The sequence below is a fragment of the Suillus paluster genome, assembly GCF_016628075.1.
Source record: "Suillus paluster strain FC165 chromosome Unknown EDB91scaffold_3, whole genome shotgun sequence".
Classification (NCBI taxonomy): Eukaryota; Fungi; Basidiomycota; class Agaricomycetes; order Boletales; family Suillaceae; genus Suillus; species Suillus paluster.
This window is the reverse complement of record NW_024537563.1, coordinates 39,826-54,316: the sequence shown is the minus strand read 5'-3', so window position 1 is coordinate 54,316 and position 14,491 is coordinate 39,826. Positions and strand designations below refer to the sequence as shown.

The 14,491-nt window shown below is 49.2% G+C and overlaps 3 protein-coding genes across 3 annotated transcripts; 1 reads left to right on the top strand and 2 right to left on the bottom strand.

The window, feature by feature from the left end:
• Positions 1-34: 34 nt before the first annotated feature.
• On the top strand, positions 35-7,406 carry EDB91DRAFT_1332988 (uncharacterized protein; the record flags this gene model as incomplete). The annotated part of the gene is given in 13 exon segments (XM_041325413.1): positions 35-1,305; positions 1,356-1,769; positions 1,826-2,185; positions 2,244-2,354; positions 2,409-2,765; positions 2,819-2,899; positions 2,956-3,044; positions 3,096-3,273; positions 3,322-3,576; positions 3,629-3,705; positions 3,765-5,143; positions 5,196-6,394; positions 6,414-7,406. The coding sequence occupies 13 exon segments, from the start codon at positions 172-174 to the stop codon at positions 7,404-7,406; spliced, it is 6,627 nt and encodes a 2,208-aa protein (XP_041182855.1). The 5' UTR covers positions 35-171.
• A 433-nt stretch (positions 7,407-7,839) lies between these two features.
• Positions 7,840-10,506, bottom strand: EDB91DRAFT_1098369 (glycoside hydrolase family 16 protein). Its single transcript, XM_041317095.1, has 11 exons — positions 10,269-10,506; positions 10,170-10,210; positions 10,087-10,115; positions 9,953-10,033; positions 9,827-9,896; positions 9,609-9,749; positions 9,125-9,259; positions 8,956-9,023; positions 8,529-8,662; positions 8,279-8,373; positions 7,840-8,228 (listed from the first exon to the last, which is right to left on the bottom strand). The coding sequence occupies exons 1-11, from the start codon at positions 10,349-10,351 to the stop codon at positions 7,987-7,989; spliced, it is 1,119 nt and encodes a 372-aa protein (XP_041182854.1). The 5' UTR covers positions 10,352-10,506; the 3' UTR covers positions 7,840-7,986.
• A 1,180-nt stretch (positions 10,507-11,686) lies between these two features.
• Positions 11,687-14,057, bottom strand: EDB91DRAFT_1234018 (Alpha/Beta hydrolase protein; the record flags this gene model as incomplete). The annotated part of the gene is made up of 15 exons (XM_041321161.1): positions 11,687-11,723; positions 11,779-12,006; positions 12,055-12,113; positions 12,159-12,217; positions 12,272-12,461; positions 12,514-12,697; positions 12,753-12,784; positions 12,838-12,965; positions 13,024-13,078; positions 13,140-13,177; positions 13,236-13,289; positions 13,341-13,444; positions 13,496-13,573; positions 13,638-13,815; positions 13,871-14,057. 15 exons carry the CDS (start codon positions 14,055-14,057, stop codon positions 11,687-11,689), a joined length of 1,611 nt encoding a protein of 536 aa, XP_041182853.1.
• Positions 14,058-14,491: the final 434 nt, after the last annotated feature.

Below are 14,491 nucleotides of genomic sequence, written 5' to 3'. Positions count from 1 at the left end.
GCCTAAGTGGAGGCTGATTTTCAAATTGAATTCTGGAAAAGTACTTAGCCTTGGGCCTCTGTAAACAGTTGTCATCCTTCATGCTGAGCGTACTGCTCACACGCTGACCCGGGCAGCTTATCAAACCATCACAGAACATACAAGCTGAAACGCTAATCAGTATTCTTCCGAATGTCAGGACACCAGGGCCTGCATTCACGTCCGAGTCGTCCAATTGGCTCAAGACCTTTACAGAGACGCCTGCTTTCCTCCGATTTACAGAAGGAGTTTGTGGTCACTTCCCGGTCATCATCAGGCAAGAGCCAACAGCCCGAGGCATCCGACGTCACGGAAGGCGTTGGAAGCTCGCAGATAGTTCCTGCTCGTGTTCCGTCCAAAGTTCCTACATTACAACTCACCTGTTTTGAGAAAGGCGACGTCAGCGACCCGTTCCTAGTTCTACATGGTTCAGAAACTTGGATGGGAGAGCCTTCAGTTGAGTCTCCGAGGTCGTACGTGGACGACGAGCAGAGGTTGGCGCGCTCAGTGGGAGGCAGCATTTCCAGCCCTTTGCAAAAGAAGTCCTTCTCCCCTGCGTTGACCCACGCTTTCAAGACGTCAAGTTTGTCTTCCAGCGCTCGCCCGCCTGCCACCGAACGATTTGACTCAGGGAACGCTCCGACCCGAACTCCTTCAAAGGTCCGCTGGGAGAAGCTGCGGCAACATGTTTTGGCAGCACCTCGTCCAGCCTCGCCTCCGTCTGCACGGATAGTTCAAAGCCCTGCCCGATTACAGACGCCCAAGCTCTCTCGCTTTCCGCGGCTTGGTTTCCGACAAGTTGTAGAGCATGCACGCGAGACTGCAGTGGACGACTCTCTCAGGTTTGCAGATGAACTACTCCAAATTTGTTGGTCCATTCGTGTTCCGGATCCTTCACGACAGAACAAGAATGAGCGAGATGGGACGTTGGGCACAATTAGCTCTTCATTGCACCTCCCCTTCGTGTCGAGTACGACTCTGAACTCGCTTGCAACTGGGAGTACTATGGTGCAGACTCAGATCATTCAGAAAGGGCTTAATACCAAAAGGCCTCCTTCCACAGTGTCAGGAGGACAGAACTTCTCGCTTGTCATGACGCTACATGAGACCATCCTTCGTTATGCGTCGAAGAACTCGAATTACCTTCCTCACGAGACTCTGGTCCTTTCCGCCCTGTTGACGCCATTTTTATCGAGCGAAAGCAATCAGAACGTGGACGAGGACCGGTGGACTGCAATCGAAGCTTTCGAGGTTGCTGTCCAGACTTGGCAAGCAACGTCGGATGATGTACGTGGTACACTGCGAATTGCCTTTTCAAGCTGCTCACGCGTTTGTAGCTTACTATCGAGAGATGTATTTGGTGTTGCGACGCTGCTTCCATACCCTCCTTCCTTCGAACTCGCGTTCTCAGCGTTCTTACATCCCTCCTGTTTCCCCGTACAGGCCCCATTGAGCTCCAGAACGCTCACGCGTTCCTTTCTCTAGTACAAGCGCTAATCATGACGTTGCTCCAGACGCAAGAAGACCAAGAAGCGGCTATCTTAAGGGACATCATCTTGCAGCTTCGCAGCGGGAAGTGTGGGAGCATAGCGGGCTTTCTTGCTGCAGCTGAGATTGATGGCTCTCCAGTGATGTTGGTCGGTGTGAGCGAGTCGGAAGTAAGGGAAGCTTTGGTCGCTGAAGCAGTGGTCCGATGTTTTGATCACGGACCTCTACCGATGAAGCGAAAGGTCTTGCATGAGCTCCTCCAGGTACACCTTCCTTTCTCGGTGTACTGGGCAACAGCTGAACAGTCATATGTACGCAGGAGTTCTGGACACCCCCGCCCGTCTCAGGACCCTTTTTGCCTATGATTTCAGCTATCCGTTCCCGAGTTGTGATAACATTCGCTCATACTGCATCTCTCCTTTGTGTGTCCGCCCAGTTGGAGCATGTGGACATGCAGAGCGTCTTGCACGTCCTCAAATCGTGTGTAGTTCCTGAGATGACGTGTCTGACCGGGAAACGGGCATCGGATGCCCGTGCCAGCGTGTCTCGGTTTCTGATAGAGTTACTCTGCCTTGAAAGTGTTACTCACGAGTTGTTTGGTATCATTTGCGGCCTCACCGTGCAGCTGCTGGACACGCCTGAGTGGAAGACATCGTTAGAAAACATGATGCAACAATTTGTATGTGCTTCTTGGTATCCCTCTAAAGGAAGACAGCTAACTCTTCATCCTTTAACGGATTGCTGAGGGCGAATGGCTGGCAATAATTAGAATTTTGACCGCGCTGTTTCGCTTACCAGATGAGCTTCGCGGTCAGTTGTTCACGTTGGCCATACCGTGTTTGCAAGAGGTGGGTGTTCTGATTCGCTAACGATAGGACCGTGTATATTTGATAAAATATCAGAGAATAGTAGCAGATCCCCCACCTCTACATATCCCGGAACTCACGAGCGTCCTAGACAAGGCGTCGCGCACATATCCTCAAGTATTCTTCAAACCGCTTTTCACATGTGCAGCGTCTTCCAAGGTGCTCACGATCGTCCATCAACTTGGAGTCATTGCTGCTATCTCGGTGTTCCTTCCCGACTTCTGGACGAGAGATACGGAGATGATATTGGTGGCGCTAATGAATGAGCCCACTGCCGTTTTACAGTCTGGTTCCAAGAGGAAGTGGGCGCAAGCAAGGCCCGGGCAGATGATCATACTAGTTGAGCTGATTGCGCGCGTCAAGGCGGTACCACGAATCATCAAAGACTTTTCTGTGAGTCCATCCTAAGCTAGTATACCTTTGACAGTCCTGAACTCAATTTACAGCATACTGATGACTCAGACATTGCTCCAACTCGGTTTTTCAGTATGCTTGAAGCGCGTTTAGGCGTTCTACTGGAAACGAAAGTAAGCAAGACACGCGTCAATTCGAGGGATTCGAGGGATGACTCAACGTTATACAGGAACGAATTACTCCACTACCACTATCCATGCGGTTGCTCTATCTGATCTTGTTCACTGAAATCAGACTGCTCACACGATCTGTAAAGCGGTATGTTCTATTTTATTTCCCTGCTGCGACCGAAGATTGAAAATTAGGAAGTCCAACCTGGCTGCAATTATCGATTAGTTGGTGGCTACAGTCGCATATTGGAGCTGTGGTGGATGAAGATGGACCTTTGGTTGTAGATGAAGACGTGTTCAGCGACGTCTCACAAGTGCTCGATAGAGTCAAACATATTTACGCCTCCACACAGGAGAGCCTTCGAGTATCTTATCAGGTAGAGTTTTCAGTTTGCTTTGTTCTTCTTGACGCTGAAAAAATACAGCGCCGAAGCACAATGCTCCTGTTTCCCAGCACCAGCGATGTTTCTGGGGACAGTACTGAACGTAGGACTGTCCTCATGGACGTGTTCCATGAGAGAATGGTATTATTGTTGTCCCTGCCACAATCCCTCGCCCCTCAAGCTCTCGATTTATTGGTGGTGATTTCTGCCTGCCTTACGTCGGAGGATTACTCGCTCATGGGACCTTACTTGTGGGCACGAGGTTTTGACCGGGCGGAACCTCGGGCAGTGCTTTCGGTGCGTGCCCTGCCCATATAACCGAGCGATGGTTCTCACAGGAATACTCTAGGCTTCTTTTCTGGTCATGCAATGTGCGGAGAAGGCCCCACAAAGCGTACTTGAACTCATCAGGAACGACCTGCAGAAGTGGGTTAGAACCTTTACTTGGTAATGCGTGCTCTTAACATTCTCTTGTGACTCCACAGTGAAGACAGTCCCGTGAAGATCGCCGCAATCCAACGATTGGATATACTGCTGAATATGCGCTTCCAGATTCTATCCCAGCCTTTTTTGTTGGATAAGAACCGTCGTCGACCGTTCAAGTTAGCTCGCGACCCATTGCCGTTTGTTTCAACCGACATCGGTTCAAGCCTCTTTGTCCCAGACCAGGAGGATGATGATCGCGAAGATATGCCCAAAGAACTTCGTAAACGCTTAGCCGAAGTGGGATGGTTGGATGAAAAACGACCAACGGACCAGAAACGCGAATGGGTGAGGACGCCATTATCACTCCTGCCCAGTAATCTTCAAGATAGAAACGCTGGCGCCACGGAGCGGCTTCAGTCTTCACCCGTACTATCCCCCATATCATCGCCGACCAAACCTCGTTCCAATAGTGATGTTTCAGATAGCCACCTCAGTAGAAGATTGTCAGACCCTACAAATCGTGGCGTCAAGCGACGCGCGGTTTTTGTTCCTGCGCTTGGGATTCTATTCCCTCAACTGGTCTCTCTGACTCTCGATTCTTGCATCGACGTCTCATGCGCGGCTCGTGACAGTATTATGGATTTACTACGACATGAGCCTGCTCTTCTTATTCGACCCATCCTCGATTTGCTTTCCAGCAATAATGAAGAAGCGGCCACGACAGCTGTCCGAGGGTTGTTACATCTAAATCAGCACCTCCCTCCCGCCATGGCTCATTATACATTCAATCATCTTTCGGGATACCTTAAATTCATTGCTCGCGAAGTTACTTCGACAGACGCACTTCGCAACTTCGCTCTTACTGCTGCTCTATTGTCGAACCTAGTCACGCAAGTTAGCGAGATGTCCATAAGGGAGATTCGGCGAGCGAAGATGGATTTGTTCCTCATTCCCTCCGGGACCTTGTGGTTTACGGCGTCATCTCCCCCTGGCCCAATGTTTCCGAAAGCTCAGTGTCTCAGTGAAACCCCATTTGAAGTTCCACCATCCTTGGTATCAATCACAATGATCCGCGTAGCTCAGAATCGGTTGTTTCTATCCATGTTAAATCGAAATCCGCAAGATGTCCAAGTCATTCGGAAGACTGTGGAACACATCGTTCTGCCGTCAATGGATGCCCCGACAGCAGCGCAATTTCTGGAGCTGTCAGATTTCGTACCACAGAAGTTGTTTGCACAACGAGATGGCCCGGAGCAAATTCTGACCACGCTTTCCTTGATGCTTTCGCGGAGTCATCTTCTCCTCATAGCCCAAATTTTCAGATCCATGTCGAGGCATCTTAGCGACCGCAGCGAGCTGATCGTCTTCATAGATGGTCTGAATCGAATCTTGCTCAGACATGGAGATGATATTGGGATTGTAAGCCAGTCGTTGATCGGTGAGTCAGACTCTTTTCTTACTGTGGTCCATATCTGACCGCAGGTCCGCAGCGTTAATGGTGGCGAGTGCCCGCTTCAGGCGTCTCTTCACGTCCGGTGGCGGCTATTCCCTCTTTATGTTATCTGTCGTGAAAGTGTATACAGAGCAGGAGCATCATCAGGGAATCCGGCAGGCTATCGAGTATGCTATCAGTCGCTTCTACGCTTTTCACCAGGAGGCTTTTGTCTTCCAAACACTAGACGTAGTTGTACACGCCCTCTTGGAACCAACTTGCGATAGCTCTTGGCTGGTGGACAGCGTCTTTCGGATGCTGTCTTCACTGAATCGTAGCAATCCGATGACGGGCCCAGATGCTTCTGGCATTCGAAACATGAATAGACAGCAGGAGAAGGAAGCATTGATGGTCACCACCGCCGATGAAAAGCCTCAAACATTCATGGCTGCTATCCGAAGGGTTGGTAGTCAGGATTCGCAACAACTGATTATCAACCTTCCCGAGGAGTACGAGATGAGATCACTTGATATGGACAATCTCGTACGCTTGCTGTTAACTGTCATTGGTCACGACCCTTCCATCGCCAGGGCCCACAATTTCCTGTTACTACTGAAGTTGTCGACGCCTGCACTGTACAATGCTTCCAGATCAGCGAGGAGCGTGCTTCGTGACGGTATTGACGCGGTTGGAACGATCATCCTACGCGCAGTCGCGAAGGCTAGACTTCCTGAATCATTGACGATGCAGTCAGTGGGCGGCCTGGCTACGGAGGTATCTCAGGAAGAGGCTGCTCTAGTAGACAAGCTCCACAAGAAAGCGAAGGCGCCGAGCGATCTCACAAGTATGCGGATGGAATATCTCGGACTGGCACTCGCTTTCGTTAAAGCTGGCGGTCAATTGCCCAACACTGCAACGGAAAAGGTTTTCGATATCGCGAGAGTTCTTCTACGAGAAGCATCGCACGCAGCAGATGAAGTCGTGAATTTCCTATGCCAGTATTCAAAGGCCAGTGTTGTTGATCGTACACCCAGCCCCAAGGAAGCAATTTCACTTCTTGAGGACCTTGCTCCTATCATGAGCGCCTATGGGTCGGCCATCAATTTTGCTGGTATTTACGAGATCATCTCTCATCTAATCTCTGACAACCCACTCACCAACGACGTCGTATTCTCCGGTTTGGTGGTGACACAAATATGCAGGAGTGGGTTGGAGTCTCAGGCAGGTTGGAACTCTGAGGATAAGCACTCTGCTATGGTATCGCTCCTTACCACAGCCATCTCCATTTCGAAAGGCCGATGTGATTGCTGAGATCGAGAAACAGTTTCCATCACATAAATTCTTGTCTACCGTCGTTTTCAGGCTCGTTCTTTCGCTTGAAACGTCTGCTTCAGCCTCGCCGGTGGGAGATCACGATACATGGCTGCGTGGCGCCCGCACTAGTGCATGGTTGCGGCTTCTTTCCTACGCGATGGCGGCTTGTGAAAAACCAGGCCGGTCCCGACAACCAACCTCCCCGCTAGAACGAAGGAAATCTGATGATAAACGTCGTTCCAAATCATCCAACAAAGAACAGGTCTTGACGCTGATAGCTGCAATTCAAATCATCAAAGTGATCATCGTCAGAGCTCGAGATGACCTCTCTGAATCTCTACCCTCAGTATGGACCCGGCTTGCTTCCCTCTTTAGATCTCTTGTTTCTGATGGAGACGCGCGGTTTGCCTTGGAATCCTCTGAGCAATCTGCCCCACCTTCCCCCATCCACTCACCTCAGTCAAGCTTTAACATCGATCCTTTCAATGCTCCGGAGTCTTTCCTCACGCCGTCCGTATCCTTTAATGCCCGCCGCCCGCCTCCCCCAGGTAAACCACGAGTCATCGACTACGCGCTCTGGTCTCTCCTAGAGCTCCTTTCTCGCTATCGCACACCTCTCGTACTCCAATTGAAGTTGCTCGCACAAGAAAAAGCCGCTCTTCTCGACGAGCAGCTCCGCAGCTTGCAGAGTGGTCCCCATCACTCTTCCGCACATAGACCTCCATCTGTCTTCTCCAAGCCAAGGAAAAGATTATCGAGCGTACATTCCACTGTATCGCCATCGGCTTCTTTCAATCCAGTTCAGATGACGTTACGCCCTCCTACGCTAGAATCCACGCCACGCAAGGCAGGGTTTGAGCGCAGCCCAACTACCTCGCCAGTCGGTGCACAACCGCGTATCGTTCACCTTGGTCCTATGACACCAGGACTTGCGTCGTTCGACATCATTCAGTGAGGATGTGCGTATGCTGATGATGTCAACGGTCGTGAAAACTGGGTCCCTCGTGCGTGCCACATACCGCCGAGTAAGGCTTGTGCAAGCATGCATGGGGTATGATCTGCTGCTACCATTGCCTGCAGCATTCGAAAGGCACCTGCCAGCTGCATTTGAGAGCACTAGCACGATAGATGACACGATTGGGCTTGGAGGACATTTAGTAGAGGAAGGAGAAAGCAAGTGGACAATGAAGCAGGCGGTTGATGCCTTGGTGGATGAGATGCATGATCTAGAGCTGGAATTTTGTGAACGGGAAGCATGGCGAGAGGTATTGGACGAGAGCATGGTAGTCTTGGAACCTGATGTGAATGAGAGTAGCATATTTTGAGATACTTGGTCATGTATTTATTTCGCTCGATCATCGATGTCTAACATCAACTCCCATCCAACGATACGACGCGACAAAACGCTTCACGGGAGTCTGATATTTTCTTGAACTATGTTCGGGTATCAAATTACACAGTAGCCATACAGGAAAGCACATAAGAAACAACATCACTCTGCGATCCAAAAAGCTATGGCAGCACCTGGTGTCAGCTCACATGACCAAGCCCCCAAGGGCAAACGCCGCCAAAATGCCAAGCCACATGCTCATCGCATTGGCACTCACGCCAATCAAAGCAGACGCGCCGTTGGTCATCGTGCTGGCGTTCGAGAACGCAATGCTGGGCGTGTCGAGCGAAGAGTTGGTGCCGTACACGTAAGAGGTGTCTGAGGCGTTCGGCGAGGTGGGGTCGTTGCACTGTACTGAGACAGACTGGAAGTACGCATAGAAGTGACCTGCGGGAGAATTTCAGAGTTGTAGTGAGGTGGAAGAAGGACAAACGTACCAGCGGAGACATAATCAGGGTCGTTCCAGTTGATCATGCCTCCGGCCCATTGAACGGTGCCTTGAGGCTCAGTAGAGATACCGGCCGGCCAGATACTGCAATGAAGGTGTCAGAAATGTCTCCGCGATCGCGAACGATGAACCACATGATACAGAAGAAAAGTTGCAGTAATAGGGTCACACTACCCCAACGACGGGAGGTGATACCCGAAACACCAAAATAAGAAGTATCGAATGTATGAACACCCCACCTCAACTGAATGCGACTGGGCGTATTGGGGAACTGGACAACGCCCGTCGCGTTGTTCGTGGCCTGAGCAGCCGTAATCGTGCGCGTCACGTTTCCGTCCACCAAGAAGGTCAGCGAGTCAGGTTGCCAGTCGATCTATCGGAGTGACAAAGTTAGTAGATGCTTTGATATAAGAGAGCGAAAGTGAAAGTGAGGAAATGGAACCAAAGGCGCAGATAGTCTCTGACATCGATTACTAGGCAGCAGTTCAAGTAAACAAAAGATGCCGAGGACAGGGCGAAACGATATACACACAAAGGGAGTGTTCAACTGTAAGTGCGTGCGCTTTCACTGCTCATGGGACGAAGCAGTAAAAGGCGTACATACCGTGTTCGCCAACATGCGAGACTAAACATGAAGAGAGCAGCTGGTCAAAATTGGAGACTTACGGTAAAATCATGCCAGTTGGAATATGTATCCGTGAGACCAGTTTCGATTACACCGGCGGTTTGCGCAGCTTTTGAAAGTCATGCGACCAGGCGGGGACAGAGTTGAAGGGAGGGGAGGCACAAAACATCAGCACCTCCTGCAGAATTGACACAACTACAAGAAACTCACGAATAACTCCCTCCCAGAAATAATTGGTCTGTCCGGTGGTTGTCTGGTTGCCAGGGAATTCCCAGTCAATTTCATCTTTAATGCTGGACATTGTAATAAACGCGGTAACGACGCCCGCCCAGCGGGCAGTTTTTACTAGGTGAAAAACGACGTTAGCGCGTTTGTTAAGGTATTCAGTTCGAATGAGTGAAGAGTAAATTAAGAAGTCAAAAAGAGAGTGAATGAGAAGGGAATGGTTCAATGATTTGGAAGTGTGATTCATCGAATGCAGGAAGCATTGTCGAGGAAGCTCATGGATAGAAAACACTATAATAACTACTGACCCTATCGACTTAAAAGATCTCTGTTCCCGGATGGGCGGTGAAAAAAAACACCGATTAAGAAGTAGAGGGAAATCCAGACTTCCAGACAGAGGTGTAGCAAGCGAATGAAAGGAAATATCACGTGTTTAAAGAGAAAGCGCCTTGAATAAATAAACACTCACATCTAGCTGTGATTTGACCGTAATGCACGTATCTGGTTGAAGACAGGAGAGTACCTCCACCGTTTTCAGTGAGGAGGACAGCAATTGCAGCCTCGCCATTAGATGTGGCATTGATGATTGATCCCTGTTCCACGACCCAGTCTGTGAAGGTAATAGACAAGGGGTGAAAGGCCGCATAAGTGGAAAAAAATAGGAAAGTAATTCGTTCGAGGGCTGACCATATTCGGAGGCATTCCCATTGAAGTAGGTAGAATTACTGAGGATGCGGGAGGTATCCGAGAGTGTGTACTGAAGCGTCGTCCACATTAGATCCACTCAGGCGAAAGGGGAGCGGATGAACATACATTAGCACTCTCACATATTGGGCTGGGTTTGCATGAGTTGAGGGTATTAGATGCAAGGGGGTTGCATCCACCAAGACAGTACTACCGATGGAAGCGATTCAGCAGCGTGCTGAGACAAGTAACTTAAGACGCACATATCCGTCGCCGCAGAACCCGTATTCACCTGAGTGGTGTCAGATTATAAAGCTCGTATGATTATGTCAATTACGCGACGCACTGCAACAAGGATATTGGGACGAGCAAGTGTTTGTTGAGTTGCTTCACGATCAAGCCAAGTCAGCCTTGCACAACGAAATTTGTAACAGTGGGAACTGACCAAGTAGCACCCTGCTGTGCCTGTACCAGGAAAGCGGAAGTAAGGAAAGCAAGTGCAGAACTAAACAGAGTGATTTGTTTCATTATTGATGGATATTACACAAGTGAGCGTAACGGGGAAAGAATGTAGAGGAGCAAGGAGCTGCCTGAAACAAATGAAGACGAGAGAATAAACGAGCACAGTGACAGCACACGCAGGCACAACTACATCATGTCCCCACCATGCCGCAATGGTGCCGAGCATAGCACGGCAAAACAAAGTATGTACAATTTTTTAATTTCTATTTTCATTCATCTCGTTCATCATGGCGTCCTCAAATTTGCTGTCTCGCTGGCGTCACAGACGACGACCCGTCCTTTATCGCCCGAGAGACGTGGACAGGCCACCATTAATTCGCAGAAAAGTTGTCTGAATATTTCTTTGTTATAACGTGATCGTTCTTTTTGCTTCACATGGTTTAAGTATAAGTGCCGCATTCGGACATCTTGATCTCAACGGAACTTCAACATGCCTAGGGGACATCCTAACTTGTGTCGGGCTTGCATTCGTATTCGACTGGTCTGATAAATAAACTGATTCTACAGACAACCCGATTCACTCCCATTCACGCCGATCACTGACATCGATCGATTTTCCAGGTCCCAGGAATATTACGCTGTCGCATACGTAGGCAGATGTCAGTTGTAAGCGGTGGTCAAGATGGAAACGATGCTGACGCTTGCTGACGTGCCTAGTTGTGCCTAGTGCTGAGTCGTTGAAATCGTGGATACCACTTAGATGGCTCCAACAGATCTCTTTGACGGATATTTCAGAATGACATTTCATGTTGAACAGCATTCCCGTGCCCACTGCCACGGCCCACCATTGACAAGATCTGCCAAGACAAAATCGAACAAGAAGCCTCCATAATTTTCGAATGGGATAGGCAGACTACAGCAATGCAGGCCACCAGCAGGCCGAGGGTTGCGTGCAACAAAACCAAACTGTGGGTTTACAGGAGGAAAGAATCACAGTACTCCTTGATATGGTGTACTATTCGTTGCCAATTCACATGAAATAAACAGCTTTGCAAAGACTCGCCGCAAAGAGATCCTACGTCCAGAAACCTTTGTGACCAGCCGCTGGTCGAAGATATGGATGATAAACATGCCGCGCTACTCTCAGCTCAACTTTTTTACTTTTTTTAAAATTAAAATAAATAAATTTATTGTCTGTTGGGGTCGTAGATCCTATGTTGGACATAACTTTTTTCGCGCGGGCCTTACTCCCCACTATCTATCGTAAAGAGTAGTACTTAATGTATCTGGCAGAGAATGGTGCAACGCGTACTCCATTGGCGAGTGTCGGGCAAAGGCCGACGCCAATATCGTACTTACATTTGGTCTCTGTTAACACAGACACCAGAGCTTAATGTCTATTCACTGCACCGTATACGCCGACACGCTTCGCCAGTATCTACATGCGTCTGGCTCAGCACCTTGGCTCATCGCAAATATGGTATGGTACTCACGCGCAACGCTCGAGCAAGGCCATGTCAGTCTTGAAAGTGTAAACGTCAGGTACTCCCGCGGATGTCTGGTTGAACATCATCTCTGTGGGACCATGTCGCCAAGAATTCCAGAAAGGTGTGGTGTCTCCTGGGGTGTATCTGTCGTTAGGAGTCTCGAACATGGCCATAGCCATGAATGAGTTCGAGAAAGCAGTGATGAACTGGGAATTGTTGTATGCAGGACCAGGCCTAAAGCAGTATGCATCAGAGTAGGGTTGACCCATTGCATCAACTTACGAAGTAAAGTAATATGCAATATCTTGTCCGTGCAGGCCAGGTGGAATTGCAAACTCGCCCTGCTTTGTTGAACATACATAAATTGAGACATGCCTCGAGCTTACCTTCCAAGCTCGCTTTCCAAATGCTTTGAGGAGATAATAAGTAGGACAAACGAATAGTGCTAAATCGACTCATGAAATCAAGGACAAAGATGAATTCCTTGAAAGACACGTACATTCACTCGTCACGAGATTTGCCTGGTCGATGTTGCTTCCCTGGTCCTGGTACGTCATCACTGCTCCTGCAACCTGAGCAGAACCAAAGTTCGGGAAACGCGTTTTGACATAATCTGCGATATCCAATGTCGTCGATTGGTTCACGAACATGTTTCCCTCGTGTGAATTGGTTATGGCAAGAAGGTAATTCTAAGGGAAAAGGTCTGAGTTTCGCTGACGAGATAGAATTCGCAGATCATACGCCGTTCAAACAACCCTTGCTAATCGTCACGGTAGGTCTCTCTACGATGAAAGTGCCATCCACGACAGGGACGAACACAAACGTGCCAAAGAAGCCGTTGAGGTTGATGTTATAGTTCAAGGTCTCCAGCGTATTGACGTCTGCAGCGCGCAAACAAGAGATGGTATCCGAACTCAAGCTACAGCTGTGAATTGAGGGCATTAGGGGGAATGACAATATTTAACCTTTGAAGGACTCACTTTGTTCCTTCGACGACCTGACTGTACAGCATCTGGTAGTGGTATTTAGGACGCTACAGACATTGACCTTATGAACAAAATTTACCTCTGGAATTCGGTCATTGTAGTTGTATTGTGATGCCAAGACTGTGGAACTCGTCATGGCAGCTCTGAAGAGGGGAGGCTGCGTGTTTCCTCCATGAGCAACAAGATGCTGCAGCACAGAACCAGCACCTGAAACGACGAGAGTGGTAAATAAGGCTAATGACGAAGAGTAACTAACGCAGCTCACCAGCAGACTCTCCCCAAATCGTTACCTTCGCGGGGTCGCCACCGAAACTATTTATCTATCCAGGAAAAGTTCTCCATCAGCCGAGGTGCAATACGCATGTAGATATTTCTGCTCACGTAGGCCTGGACCCACTGTAACGCATAATTTTGGTCAACTTAGAATATCAAGTTCAGCCGAGTCTGAAGGACTGTCAGACCATAATGATCACGTACGTAGTCCAGCATTGAGTGCACCCCCTTCTTTGACCGCTTCTCCAGGAAGAAAACCTAGTCGGCAGCGTATACGTTTGAAACCCCGAAGAGGTAGTGAAGACATACCGAATAAACCAAGGCGGTACTGGAGCACGACAATGATGACACCATAATTTGATTCCACGATTAGGTCTGCGCCATTGTATGAATTCGCAGCTCCTAGATTATACCTGTACCAAAAATCGATTCATCGACAGAGGAACATTGTACACGTTACTTACCCTCCTCCGTGAATCCATACGACCACTGGGAGCCCTCCCGACGGCGTGGCCACCACTTCGCTTCCGGGAGTGTATACACTACCAGATGCAAGTCAACCACCAATCATAGATGGAAACATCGTCGTTCCATGGCAGGGCTTACTTCAAGAATAAACAATCTTCAGACTGACTGATAGCCCTTTTCCTCATAGAGATACTTTTATAGGGATCAGTCGAAGAATTGCCTGGGGGTGCTTGATAACATTCATTTGGTTGCGTGGTAGCTTGTTGAACCCCAAAGATGGTCGATGGAGGCTGCGGAGCTGCCCATCTGAAGTTGCCTGTATGCATAGTACGTAAACTGAGACTGTATACAACACGCAAAGCTGGACGCACCAACTGGAGCAGCCGCATACCGTATTCCAAGAAAGCTGGTGATGTTTGTCGCTGTATCTATTGATCCCTGGTACTGAGCATAACCTAAGTCGATGATGGGTGCACACGTAGTGGTCGCCGGAGATGATAATGCCCCTAGTGCAAGCAAAGCCTGCGACAATGCCAAAAAGTTGACTTTAATCGACATTTTCAATCTCATATTATGTCGCGCAGTGAGAGAGACAGCTTCGACCAGGGTGACGAAGTTGCGCGACCTGACGCATATTGCATTATAAATGTGAGCAGTGTCCGAGTTAGCCGCACAAACATTTGACATCGGGAATGATAACCGGGCGCAGTGCTGGCACGGGCTGGAACGGCCGCAAGCTTATGAGAAAAACCGACTATCTTCCTTCTCTTGGGTCTGGGTAGGGGAGACTAGGGCACAAGGGAAGTTCACGGATCAGGTAAGTAAATCATGCTGGACAAACATTTACGTTGATATTACCTTACTCTAGTGGTCGTGCTGGCCGTAGACTGGTGGAGAACGTTTCTTGGAGGATAACGCTCTGGGTTACCCGTACCTACGACCGATCTCCCACACAGTTCGGGCCGTCCGCAACGTAGAGCTTGAAGATCGAA

Coding starts and splice junctions, on each gene's coding strand:
- EDB91DRAFT_1098369 (XM_041317095.1), bottom strand. CDS start 10,351: ATGAAACAAATCACTCTGTTTAGTTCTGCACTTGCTTTCCTTACTTCC. Junction 9,260..9,608: donor CGGTCAAATCACAGCTAGAT/GTGAGTGTTTAT, acceptor TTTTTCACCTAG/TAAAAACTGCCCGCTGGGCG. Junction 8,229..8,278: donor CCCTGATTATGTCTCCGCTG/GTACGTTTGTCC, acceptor ATTCTCCCGCAG/GTCACTTCTATGCGTACTTC.